The 14005-nt window shown below is 37.0% G+C and overlaps 1 protein-coding gene across 4 annotated transcripts in view; it reads left to right on the top strand.

Annotated features, from left to right (window-relative positions):
• STK3 (serine/threonine kinase 3) overlaps window positions 1-14005 on the top strand; it is a 310699-nt gene that overhangs the window by 87797 nt on the left and 208897 nt on the right. For all 4 annotated transcript variants that reach the window (XM_018058284.1, XM_018058281.1, XM_018058285.1 and 1 more), the window contains 2 exons: window positions 7524-7688; window positions 8203-8370. In XM_018058284.1, coding sequence (XP_017913773.1) covers window positions 7524-7688; window positions 8203-8370 — 333 coding nt within the window. The remainder of the gene's footprint in view (window positions 1-7523; window positions 7689-8202; window positions 8371-14005) is intronic.

Raw genomic sequence — 14005 nt, 5'->3', positions numbered from 1 at the left:
TCCTTTCCTTTCCCACTCAATTATGAGCACCATGAAGGCAAGGGCAGAATAACAGATTCTCAGTAAATTTTTGTTGGTGCCTACCATCTGTTGTTGTGTGTGGATATTAAATGAAATGATACCTGTAATGTGGCAGGTATGGTAAACACTCAGTAAGTGTAAGTTGTTGGTGTTGTCGTCATCACTGGACAGATAAATCCTCACTTGGGAATAAAGGGTCCTTTTTTGAAAGAGATTAGATTTGATGCAGGCCTTAAAAGACTATGTAGGGATTACATTGGTGAGTTTTGCTCAGATAGTTTTCACAACTTTATGAAAATTCAAGGTGCAAGTTAAAACTTGAAATTTGATAATACAATATCTATAGTTATCTGTCTGTGGCACATGAAAGGGGAACTATGTCTGTGTTAAGGTTTGTCTCCTTAATAGTAAGTACTATATATAGCATTATTCTTACTGTTTTATTTTTCAAAAAATTCCAAGCTACTTCTGACATGCATCTGGGTTTAAAAAGTGACTACAGGTCTCTTTTTAAAATGGTAGTTTTGGTGATATACATTCTGCTATTTTTCTGTTGATTAGTCATGATACATAATCACAATAGTAAAAGATGTTTACCAGTTTTCACAGTCAATAGCCAGACAAAAAAAATAAAAGATAATTACAATTATAAGCCATAATGGGAACATGATTAACCTAACAATATGAAATAATTACATACGATTTGGGGAGTCAAGCTGAGTGATGTGGTAAGTGGAAGTGCATACATGCACAAGTATTATCTACTTAGGCAGTCTGTGTCTTTTGGTTGGTGCATTTAATCCATTTACATTTAAGGTAGTTATCAGTATGTATGATCCTATTACTGTCTCTTTAGTTGTTTGGGGTTTATTTTCTATAGGTCTTTTCCTTTTGTGTTTCCTGCCTAGAGAAGTTCCTTTAGCATTTGTTGTAAAGCTGATTTTTGCTATAAAGCTGAATTCTTTTAACTTTTGCTTGTCTGGAAAGCTTTTGATTTCTCCACCAAATCTGAATGAGAGTCTTGCTGGGTAGAATATTCTTGGTAGGTTCTTTCCTTTCATCACTTTAAATATATCATGGCATTCCCTTCTGGCATGTAGATTTTCTGTTGAGAAATCAGCTGATAGCCTGATGGGAGTTCACTTGTATGTTATTTGTCGTTTTTCCCATGTTGCTTTTAGTATTTTATCTTTGTTTTCAATATTTGTCAGTTTGATTACTGTGTGTCTCAGTGTGTTCCTCCTTGGGTTTATCCTGCCTGGGACAGTCTGTGTTTCCTGGACTTGGTTGACTATTTCCTTTTGCATATTAGGGAAATTTTCAGAAAATTTTCAGGGAAATTAGGATAATTAGCTCTTCAAATATTTTCTCAGGTTCTTTTTCTATTCTCCTTCTGGGATCCCTATAATGCAGCTGTTGGTGTGTTTAATGTTGTCCCAGAGGTCTCTTAGGCTATCTTCATTTCTTTTCATTCTTTTTTCTATATTCTGCTCTGTGGCAGGGATTTCTACCATTCTGTCCTCCAGGTCATTTATCTGTTCTTCTGCCTCAGTTATTCTGCTACTGATTCCTTCTGGCGTATTATTCATCTCTGTTTGTTCTTTAGTTCTTCTAGATCTTTGGTAAACATTTCTTGCATCTTCTCCATTCTGAGATCCTGGATCATCTTCACTGTCATTATTCTGAGTTCTTATTCTGGAAGGTTGCTTACCCCCACTTCATTTAGTTGTTTTTCTGGGGTTTTATCTTGTCCCTTCATCTGGGACATAACTTTCTGCCTTTTCATGCTGATTAACTTTCTGTAATGTGGTTTTGTTTCAGCCGCTGTGGGACTGTGGTTCTTCTTGCTTCTTCTGTCTGCCTTCTGATGGAGGAGGCTAAGCGGCTTGTGTAAGCTTCCTGATGGGAGGGACTGGTGGTGAGAAAAACTGGGAATTGCTTTGGTGGCCAGGGCATTTGCTCAGTAAAGCTTTAATCCAAATATCTGCTGATGGGTGGGGTTGTGCTCCCTCCCTTGTAGTTGTTTGGCCTGAGGGGACCCAGCCCTGGGGTCTCTGGGCTCTATGGTAGAGTTAATGGAGACCTCCAAGAGGTCTTATGCCAAGGGAAACCTTCCTGGACTACTGCTGCCAGTGCCCCTGTCCCTGGGGTGAGCCCCTGCCGACCCACACCTCCACAGGAGACCCATCAGCATCAGCAGGTAGTTTTGGTTCAATGTTCTCTGGGGTCACTGCTCTTTTCTTCTGCATCTTGATGTGCCTAAGAGTTTGTGCCCTCCAAGACTGGAGTCTCTGTTTCCCCCTAGTCCTGTGAAAGTCCTATAATTAAATCCTGCTGGCCTTCAAGTTCAGATTCCCTGGGGATTCCCAGTCCCTTTGTTGGATCCCCAGGCGGGGAAGCGTGATGTGGGGTTCAGAACCTTCACAATAGTGGGAGAACGTCTTTGGTATTATTGTTCTCCAGTTTGTGGGTCACTCACCTGGCAGGTATGGGATTTGATTTCATTGTGATTGTACCCCTCCTGCTGTCTCACTGGCCTCTTCTTTGTCTTTGGACATGGGGTTTCTTTTCTTGGTGGGTTCCAGTGTCCTCCTGTCGATGGTTGTTGAACAGCTAGTGGTGATTTTGATGTTCTTGCCAGAGGAGATGAGCGCCCGTCTTTCTACTCTGCCATCTTGAACCAGAAGCCCCAACATATTATTTTATATGCACAGATAATTATATAAGAAAGATAGAATTTAGCTAAGAGTGTCTGTTTTATTTTTAGAAAAATAAAATTCTTAATTTTGTATGAATTTTCAAAACCTCCCTTGAATTTGTTTTTACTAGTGTAAAAACATTAAGGCACTACGAGTATCTTAAAACAGCTTGTGCATGTGCCCTTGAGACACGTTGGTGGGTGCATTTTTATCAAAACCATATACATGGTGACATATTAAATGTATCATATTATTATACTAATCATACGACTCTAGAAACAAAAGTAACCAGAGGACTTAAAGCCTATCAAAACCATCTTTTTGTTTTTGTACAATGGGATTCTTTTTAAATTTGCCAATGAATTCATACCAGTATTGAAACCAGATGTAGACTTCCGTCTTTTAATGTATTAGCTCAGCTATAAAGTCTTATTTCCATCTCTGATTACTGACTGTTTCATTCATGGTTTATTATCTCTTTCCTGCCCTCCTTTTTCTTTTTTCTTTTTTTAAACTAGAGTCTAAATATGATTCAAATGATTTTAAGATGACATTGCCCCATTTGTGTAGTGACAGAAACAAAATTAAATCTGTATTGAATTGATGATAACCTAATTAAATCCACAAATGAAGTACTCTCGATAAAATTTTTCACTGGAAAGGATTCTTGACAGATACTGCTAAAAGAAGTGTTAGCTGTGGTTTGAGTGTTTTTCATCTTAGAACTTAAATCCTACTTTACTTCTTTCTGTATAAAAGCATATCTTCTCTATTTTTTCTTTTCTTTCTATATATTTTCAGTATAAACTTATGATTTTGAAATTTATCTGAACTGATGAAAAGTCATATTTATAGAAATAAAAAAGATATTAGTTAAAATGTTTGGCGTTTCTGTTGCCAAATAGAAACCTGGTCACCTTTGGTAACTGATTTTATTTGTATGTAAGTGAAATTTACCTTTAAAGATTGTTTGAAAACAAAACTCTCTTTAGGAAAATGACTGTCAACGAACTCCCTTACCCCTTCCCTCTAAATAGTGAGTATGTGTCCAAAGGATGTGAAATAAACATTTAGATCAAGGCTTACATCTGGGAAGGCCTACTCTCCTCTCTTTCCTATTCTCCATTAGTGACCCAAAATGTATGGAGTGGTTTAAATGTTGAAATAGATATTATTCTTTTCCAAAGTGCATTTGCTACCCTTGATATTTAAAAGAGACCAGATAACATTTATTCTTCTAAATTTGTCAAGATTTACCTGAAATTTTTGCACTTAAGGCTGAAATTTAGCTGCCTTTACTCTTTGTTGAATGCATACTTTGAATCTCATCTTTGGAACAAGCCTTGCTACTCTGTGCTTATATTGAGGCTAATTCATGCATTCATGCTTGTGTGAAACTCATATAAAAGACTCTATAACTGTAAATTAATAAAAAAAATTTAAGTCAACATTATGTCTCTGTGTTCTGGAAAATGTTTGTTTACTTGTTAATTGTTAAAATGATTTTTTTCGAGGGATAGAAACCTTTCATTTTGTAATTAAAGTTAAAAGTCTTAAAGTGCAGATACCACATTTGAGCCTTAATATTCAAAGGGATTGTTAGAATAATATGGTACACAAATAATTTTAATTTAAGACATATCCATGTACTATTAGAATGATTGGCTATTGCATCTTTTTTTTTTTTTTTTGATTAGAGGGAAGATATGAAATGAACCCCTAAAGCAGAGGGAGGGATTTATTACTGAAGAGAGAAAAGCATAATCGGAAAGAGACTTCAGAAACCACGTTTGCTTCAGATCTGTCCTCTCCACCTTTATTGATTCAGGGCCAGATACTGGCTGTGGCCTTAGATATTCTTGTAAACTTCATAAAAACTAGTCCTGTCAGCTTCTTCACCCCTGTATACTCAGCACCTTTAGCAGGACTTATACAAGAGAGCCAGTGCAATAGATACTTGTTGAAAGAACAGATGCCCAAATTAGTGAAAAATAAAAATGGATGCCCAAATTAATCTTTTAAGAAAAGACGGTGTAGATCTTTTGTAATGTGATAGAATCATAGAGTTGGAATGAACCTTGAAAGTCTTTTAGCAAAACCAGACAGTTCATGAATCAACTTACTATCTCTGGCAAGTCTTCCTTCAGTCTTCCTGTGGATTTGTCCAGTGGCAAATGGTTTACAGTGTTCAGTGCTTCACAGCACTGAAATCAGATTCATCCTGAGACCTAAGTATAGTAGGCCCATTTAACTTGAACTTTCTCTAGTATGGCTCTGAAATACAGGGTATAGGAGCAGAGACGACAAGCCAAGAAGTTAATGAAGGATTAGTTGAATTATTGGTTGGAAATAGTGGAATGCTAGGAGGATAAAAATTGAAGTCTAGGTAACTGAAAAGGTCAGCATTGAAGTGACTAAGCATGACGCAGTTTTTTGGACTGCTACTGCTTTTGTAACTCCCCGAGCTCTTTAATCTTTAAAGTAGGGGTGTGGAATCGGGAGAAGGGAGAGAACCCAGTCCCGAATGACAGCACCACCACTTTGCATACCTCTGCAGTGGTGTGGTGGCCCTCTATAGCACCCCTGCCTCTTACTCACCCACCAGGGCTGCAGACCACTAATTTTAAAAGACCGGGACCATCAGATGTGAATTTCTCTTCTCCTGTAGTAACTACAAGTCTGTACCCATTCATTCATTATTTATTGATTGCTAACTGTATGCCAGGTGTGGTTCCATCAGTGTATGCACTGATGCGGATACATCAGTGAACTAGACAAAGATCTCTGCTCTTCTGGACCCTTTTCTTAGTGCAGTACTGTTCAGTAGAAACATAGCGTGGGCTGCGTATGTAGTTCTAAGCTTTCTAGCACCCACATTCAAAAAGAAAAAGCAGCAGGAGAGGTTAATTTTAATGTATTAAATATAGGCGGGGCCTCCCTGGTGGCTCAGACAGAAAAGAATCAGCCTGCAATGCAGGAGGTGCAGGTTCCCTGGGTTGGGAAGATCGCCTGCAGAAGGGATTGGCTGCCCACTCCAGTATTGTTGTCTGGAGAATTCCATGGACAGAGGAGCCTGGCATGTTACAGTGCATGGAGTCACAAAGAGTTGGACATGAGTGACATACATTTTTTTCACTGATACTAATTCTATATTATATTAATAACATTAACACATTTTAAATATAATATAATTAGTATATAAATGTCATTTAACTGAGTAAGCAGTATGTAAGTTATTAATGAGATACCTTACATTTCCTTTTTGGTACTAGGCTTTTAACTCTGGTATTTTTTATATTTATAGCATATCTCAGTTGGGTTAGCTATGTTTCAAATGCTGGGGAGCTACTGTGCAGCTTCAGAATATAGTGCTTGCTCTCTGTGGACCATGAAGTCAGTCCATCTGGTCTGAGGTAGAGAATCAGTTCCTAAAAGTATTAGAATTTTCAAATAATCCAGACTCCTTATCCATGGTCTGCAAAGCTTTACATGGTCTGTGCAGTACTTTATGACAGTATATGTTCGTATTTTATGCAAATATAAACCACCTGGCAATTTGCTTAGAAATTTTAACACAATAAAGGTTTTTTTAAATTGAGGAAAATTCATATAACATAAGATTTACCATTTTAAAGGGGAAAATTCCTTGTCATTAGTGCATTTACAATATTGTATAATTACTACCCCTGTGTAGTTCCAAAATATTTCATCATCTTGCTATCCTTTAAGCAGTTTCTCTCCATCCTGCTTCTCCCTCTTGTCCCTGGCAGTCACCAGTCTGCTTTCTTTTCCTGTGGATTTGCCTATTCTTAATATTTCATATAAGTGGGATCATACAGTATGTGCTTTCTGTTGTGTCTGGCGTCTTTCACTTAGCATAATGTTTTTGAGGTCCATCCACATTGCAGCACATGTCTGTACTTTATTCCTTTTCATGACCAAATAATATTCCATTGTTTGTGTATACCGTAATTTGTTTATCCTTTCCTCTGTGATAGACATTTGGGTTGTCTTAGCCATTGTGAATAGTGCTACTGTGAATACTCGTGTACATGTTTGTTTGAGTACCTGTATTTTACTTTTGTCAAATGGTGATAATCTGCTGTGTAGGGTTGTTATAAAGATAAATGAGCTAAGGCATATGGAACTGTTAGCACAATGCCTGGTACAGATAGCACTGACTCTGGTGCTATCAGTACGGAAAGTCTTTACGTTTGCACCTCGCTCCTCCTTTTTCCTTCCCTGATGGCCTGTTTTTATGTTTCCGTTCTCCTGGTCTTTCTCTGACATTCTCATTTCTGAGTTCTCATTATTAGAGTTGGAAATCTAGGACCCGGGTGTGGGAGGAGGAGTGTTATTGGTGTCCATGCTTCGTGCAGGAGGCTCTTGGCAGCTCACCCCTCCGCATTTCCTCTGCTTTCTGCGACACTGTTGGTTTCCACTTTCAGCAGGAAAGTGAGGAGGCACCGCAGGGAAGGGTGTCTCTGGATTTACTTTTTCAGGACAGACAGCTGTCATATTGCCACCTCAGAGTTAGATGGCGTAGGGAAGAGTGATTTCTTAGGGTCATGGTGCTTCTCGGGATATGTTACGTGCTTTAGGAATGACATGGATAATTTTAAAGAAAGGAGAAATTGAATGATGACGCTTTCCTTCAGAAGAAGAGGTTCTCGGTACTTTTCGTTTTAGCCTTGCTCCTAAAAGTTTATGATCTTTAGAAAGAAGTGCTTGTTAACAATGCTCTCTTGTAAGAGTTTAGTTGTCTCAGCATTTCAGTTGAGTTTTTAAAATATTTCTTTCCAGTTAACAGAAGATGAAATTGCAACCATTCTCAAATCTACTTTGAAAGGACTAGAATACTTACACTTTATGAGAAAAATACACAGAGATATAAAAGCTGGAAATATTCTCCTCAATACAGAAGGACATGCAAAATTGGCGGATTTTGGAGTTGCTGGTCAGTTAACGGTAAGTGTAACACTTTTGGAAGCACTGTTGGTTTGTATTGTCCAGGTTCGAGTGTGACTAAACCTTGATAATATCTTTTGAGGGTTATGAAAAGAAATGCATAACTTCATTGCTTCAAGGAGAAGAAGCCATTATTTAGGTATTATTTAATTATTTTTTTATTTACCGTTTAAGAGACATTGGATGAATATGAATGAATATATATTGCCATCAAAACGCTTAAATATTTGGAAAGGAAAGCTGCATTTGTTCATTTCTGTAGGTTTTATTGTTATAGTGCTATCTTTAATGAAGGTAGTGGAGTTAAGTTACTTATGGACTCTTGGTTATTTCAGAATTCTAAATTCCTAAATATGTCATGTCACAACGGGTTGAAATTTTAGGAAAATAGTCAATTTCAGATATAACCTGTAGTATTTGAGGGTTCCAAATATTTAGTTTAAGGAATACGTTGACAAATACATTTCCTTAGTGTTTTTGTAGTTGTAGTTATATCTATGTAATATTCTTGCAGGATACAATGGCAAAACGCAATACTGTGATAGGAACTCCATTTTGGATGGCTCCTGAGGTCATTCAAGAAATAGGCTATAACTGTGTGGCTGACATCTGGTCCCTTGGCATTACTTCTATAGAAATGGCTGAAGGAAAACCTCCTTACGCTGATATACATCCGATGAGGGTAAGAAAATGATGGAAAATGTCAATGTTAAAAGTGCTGCAGTTTTGTAGTGTGAGTGTAAATAAACATGGAGTAAAAAGATCATTTGAATTTGGAGTCTGTGCAAAAATTAGCAAAATTATCTGTCAGGGATTTGTGACTGTTCACTTCTTTCCACCATCATATCCTTAACTGGGAGGAAAAGAAGTGAAGCCTGTATTTCTCTCTACAGTGGCTGTTTTTCTCCCTCCAAAGTATACCTGCTAAATTTCCCCATGATTTAAATAGAAGAAAGGGCTGGTAAATCCACTACATTATTCAGTTCCTCATATTCTTAATGTGACAGTGGAGGCTTGGAAGAAATCCATTCCCTTCTTACCCTGCATATTGTACCTTTTTGTGTTTTTGTTTCTCTAGCTGAGCTAATATTAAAAAAGAATCCCAATTTCTAATATTGCTATGTATCTGTAAGTGAAATAAGCTTTTATTTTTAGTGTTCAGTGAGAAAATGGAATTCCTTTTATGGATATTATTTTATGCTTTTATGAGCTCCTTTTCCATGATAAATTTTTGAGTCTGAAATGTATAGATTGCATATTCAAGTCTAATTGCCACTGCTTTAGAGGTGATGAACAGTTTTTAAATTTATTAGTGTGTGAGTCTCAATTCATTATAGATAAGTACATTTATCTTTGTAAACGTATTGCCCTCTAGTGGCTGTATTCAACTCAAGAAGAAAGGATATAGGAATGAAGGCAGAAAGAAAGTGGAGGAGGGGGAGAGAGAGAGAGAGAGAGAGAGAGAGAGAGAGAGAGAGAGTGTGAGTGTGTGTGTGTGTGTGTGTGTGTATGTGTGTAAAGAAAAGAAGATGATTTCAGGATAGATGGAGAAATGTGTGAAGTAAACAGATGGGAGGAAAAAGAATGCCATATTTTAAAGTGTTTGAAAAAGAAGAATAAATTAAAATTCTGATACTATAGTGCTAGTATGAATTGAACTTCAATAGTGTAGATAATAATGTACTATACTGAAATATTTAAAAATCTGCCTGCCACTTTAAAGAGAACTCTTTGAGGAACATAATTGTTTATGATATGTGTCGTCTTCCTTGTACATGTAAACTCTTGCTAAAGCGAAACAGAAAAATAGCATGAATTCTTTGAAAATATTGACATGAAATATAACTAGGTCAGCATAAAACAATCAATAAAATTCTCATTTCTTTTCTGATTATTAGATATCTTTGGTACTTTCAGCTAGAAAGTTTTTGGGGTGATCTTCAGCTAGATATATTTGAGTTTAGTGAGGTTAACCAAAATATCCGAGACAGCCTAGCTAAGTGCCAGAGCTGGGATTTAACCCAGAACTTAAGAGTATTACTGTTCTGCTTCCTCCAGTATAAATCTTATTTTTTCCAACCAAACAGTTCCACATATTCAGTTTGACCATGAGGTAGTCTCTTTAGCAGATAGCCAAGGATTTAAAAAATAAAGCACAGAGTAGCTTCTCTTATTGCAAATTACGTGGCACTATGTCACAACCAAGTATACTCCTAATCCAACATGATTTCTTTTTTAAAAAATTTCAAAAATGTTTATATCCAGGTCTTAAGAATTGAAAACTGAGTCAGTCATTTTTTAATTAAAAAAACAAAACAGGAATCCATGACCTCCTTCCTTCCTGCCCAATTAATAATAGAACCACGTTGAGAAATTCTGGACGACTGGGCTTGGTTAGAGGTGCCAGTTAAGTTGTCCCCGCCCCCGGCGCACCTGCACATCTTCCATCCCCCAGTTCCTGCTGTGTGTGCCTGGGTCGGCACCTGGCCCATCTCAGTGTGTGTGCACAGGACTTTGCCCTCTGACATCGTATGGCCAGAAATTACAACTCAGTGACAAAGCTCAGGATTCCCTTTTTCTCTCGCTTTTTACATAGTTAAATTTTAGCTTGAATGACATGTTCTGTGCTTAACAAATCTACTTTCTTAGTTTTCATTTTATCTTTTTTACCCCCATGGTAATTTCTTAGGGCCGTCCTAACATATTACCACAAATTTGGTGGCTTAAAACTATAGAACTTTATTCTCTTACAGTTCTGGAGGTCAGCAATTTGAAATGAAGGTGTTGACAGAGCTGCACTCCTTCCAGAAGCTCTAAAGGAGACTCCGTTTTCTGCCACTTCCAGCTTTGGGGTGGCGGCTGCCAGCAGTCCTTGGCATTCCTTGGGTTGCAGCTATATCTCTCCAGTCCCTGCCTGCACCTTTTACATTACTCTCTCCTTTGTGAGGGTCTGCGTTTCGCTCTTCTGTCTGTCTCAGATTTTCCTCTGCCTTTTTCTTTAAAGGACAGATGTCATAGGATTTAGGGCCCACTCCAGTAATCCAGAACAATCTCCAACTGCAGGGATTTTTTTTTTTTTTTCCCAAATGAGATCCTGTTTAGAAGTTCTGAGTATTAGGATATAGACATATCTTTTGGGGGCCACTCTTCAGCCCACTATATCCTCTATAATCTGTTCCCTTTTTTCAAATTATATGTATTTAAGATTAGTAACAATTAATTTCAGGATCTATTTTCCTTGTCTTTTCTCAAATTTTAAAAACTGTGGTAAAGTATTCATAAAAATGGTATCATTTAAACCATTTTTCCAGTATACCGTTCAGTGGCATTAAAGTACATTGACATCACACTGTCTACTACAGAAATTTGTATCATCTTAAACTAAAACTCTATACACATTAAAAGGTAACTCTTTATTATCTCCTCCCCCAACACCTTATAACCATAATTCTCTGTTTCTATGAATTTGACTATTCTAAGCATCTCATATAAGTGAAATCATATAATATTTGTCCTTTTGTGTCTGGCTTCTTTCACTTAATGTTTTCAAGGTTCATCCATTGTCGTAGCATATATCCAAATTCTTTTTGTTAAGGCTGGATAATATTCCATTGTATAAATACCACATTTGTTTAACCATTCATCCATATTGGACACTTGAGTTGCTTCCACCTTTTGATTGTTGTGACTAGTGCTTCTGTGAACATGGATGTAGATTTATTCTCTGTGAGAGTCTGCTCTCAGTTCTTTGGGTATATACCCAGAACTACATTGCTATTGTGCTATTGTGCTATTTTATGTTCCCACCAGCAGTACACAAAGATTCCAGTTTCTCCACATTCTTGCCAACACTTATTTTCTGTCTTTTGATAATAGCCATCCTAATGAGAGTGAAGTGTTACTTCATGGTTTTGATTTACATTTCCCTAATAACTAATGATGTTGAGTATCTTTTCATGTACTTTTTGTTCATTTGTATATCTTGTTTGGAGAAGTGACTATTCAGGTTATTTGCCATTTTAAAATTGAGTTGTTCTTTTGTGTTGTTGAGTTTCTGGTCTCATTTTAATCAGCTTTTCTCTAGTTTGGTCTGCCGTTTTCTATTTGCTGGCTGAAGTCTCCTAGCCCTTTGACTTTTTACTGCCTGTTTATTGTTCTTCCAGCTGTCCCCCATCACTTTTTGTATCCAATTCTAATAGTCTAAGTCCCTTGATAATTCTTTTGGGTAGACTCCTCCTAGTCCTTCCCTTGGGAAGTCTTTGAGTCAAAATGTATCTCAGATTTGCTACTCTACAAGTAGAGGATTGCTCATTTGTATTTAAGTGTTGTATTACTTTGCTTTGGGCAATAGATGTGTTCTAGGGATTTTGTATAAATATTTAATAGTTGTAAATTGGAGTTTACATTTTGGGGATATTTTTTAAAAATAATTTTTATTAATTCCTTTAGTGATGAGAATAATGCTGTTGAAACTTATTTGCCATATAATTGTGTTTATTTTTTATCATGGACATATCCATTTTAGCAGTAATACAAAATTTAATCAGTAATATTAACATATTTTTGATTTAATGTTAATGTTAAAATAGATGCCTGTTCTCCTGTGGAGGCAGGAAGTCAGCCTTTGGACTAGCTGGAGAATATATCTGGTTACCTACATTGGTTATTTTGTGTCAGAGAAACTGAGTGTCACCTAAGTATGGATGTTTGATTTTTTGAAGACAAGAACCCCGGAATTTTCCTCTTACATTCTTTTACTTCTGTTCCCTTTTCTTTATTTCCTTCTGCATACATTCAGGGCACATTCATCGTGTCCCAGTCACACTTTGAGGGTGCAGTGGGAAGCAGTGCAGGTGTGTTTCCGGTTCTGTTGGAACTTCCACCCCAGTGATAACTTGCATCCTGATGTTATAACTATTTTACTTTCTCTGTGTGTGTGTATGGGGAGGAAGTACATATATATTCAGTTGTTTAGAATGTAAGACCATACACTGTAACAACTTTTATTCATTTATATGTATATTATGAATCATAAAGGACCATATGCCTATATGATTTTTATTATTTTGGCGTTATTGCCCGTTTTTCTCCTTTGAACTTATCCTCATCTTCCTTCTTTTCCATTTCTCCCCAGTGCTGCTTTTACTTCCTTTGACTGTTCCCTATTTCCTAACAGTGTGCGTACATGAATGCTCACACAGTCCCTTTCGAACCTTCACTTTTCTTTCTGTTTATACTCCATTTCTTCCCCCATCTGTTCCCTACGTTTTTCTGCCTGATTATTTTAAGTGATACCTTGATTCTCTTAACTGTACTTTCAGATCAGAAATAGCTAAGGATCCAGAGGAGGGGGCAGATTGGATCATTGGAGAATTTCAGTACTACTTCCAGAACATGTGGCTTTTCACTCTATTTGAGAGTTAGAGTTGTTCTGCCCTGTGGTCCTAATACATGTGGGAGTACAAGGCATTCCAGCCCCAAAATCGAGGATTAAAGTTTATTACATTGACAGTTTCAACATATTTCTGTCCAGTTGGAGTTATTATTCTTGAAGAGATGAATAAGCAGGGAAAACAGAATAAACAGACCTCAATTTCTCTTGGTTGAGTCTGCTGAGGTCACCCCTGAGGGTTTCACGGGGAAGACAAATTCCTACTGTTAATTTATATGCAAACCTTGCTGTTGATGTTGCCAAGTCCTCTGTAAATATGATTAATTTGGTAACTACTGAGGAAGCAATCATCACTTTCTCACTGACATACTAATTATGTGAATATGAATAGTAATATTGGAGACATATTTCCATTAAGTTTTACTTAGATAAAGGATTATACTAGAATCTATCTTTTAAAGATTTTAATGTGGGATACTAACAAAGGCAATATTTCTCTGTATTTGTGTGGGAGCATTTACAGGAGACAATTTAATTTGATTTATTAATGATTGAAAGATGATTTATATTTCATACTTTTTTGACTGTGATCTTATTAGATATATTCCACATTGTGGCATATTATGCACATGTGGGCATGCATGTGTGTGCACACAGTTGAAACAAAATATACATAAATAGTTTCCCAGGTAGCTCAGTGGTAAAGAATTCCACCTGCCAATGCAGGAGCCACAGGTTTGATCCCTAGGTCTGGAAGATGGCAGAGGAAATAGCAACCTACCCAGTATTCTTTCTGAGATAATCCTGTGGACAGAGAAGCCTGGTGGGTTACAGACCATGGGGTTGCAAAGAGTCAGACACAACTGAAGGGTCTGAGCACATCACATGTTCACAACATAAACAGTACTTATCTGTGTATGTCTAT

The sequence above is a fragment of the Capra hircus genome, chromosome 14 (genome assembly GCF_001704415.2).
Source record: "Capra hircus breed San Clemente chromosome 14, ASM170441v1, whole genome shotgun sequence".
NCBI classification, from domain to species: Eukaryota; Metazoa; Chordata; class Mammalia; order Artiodactyla; family Bovidae; genus Capra; species Capra hircus.
Note: the sequence above shows the minus strand (reverse complement) of the source record. Positions and strands in the feature narration are given on the sequence as shown.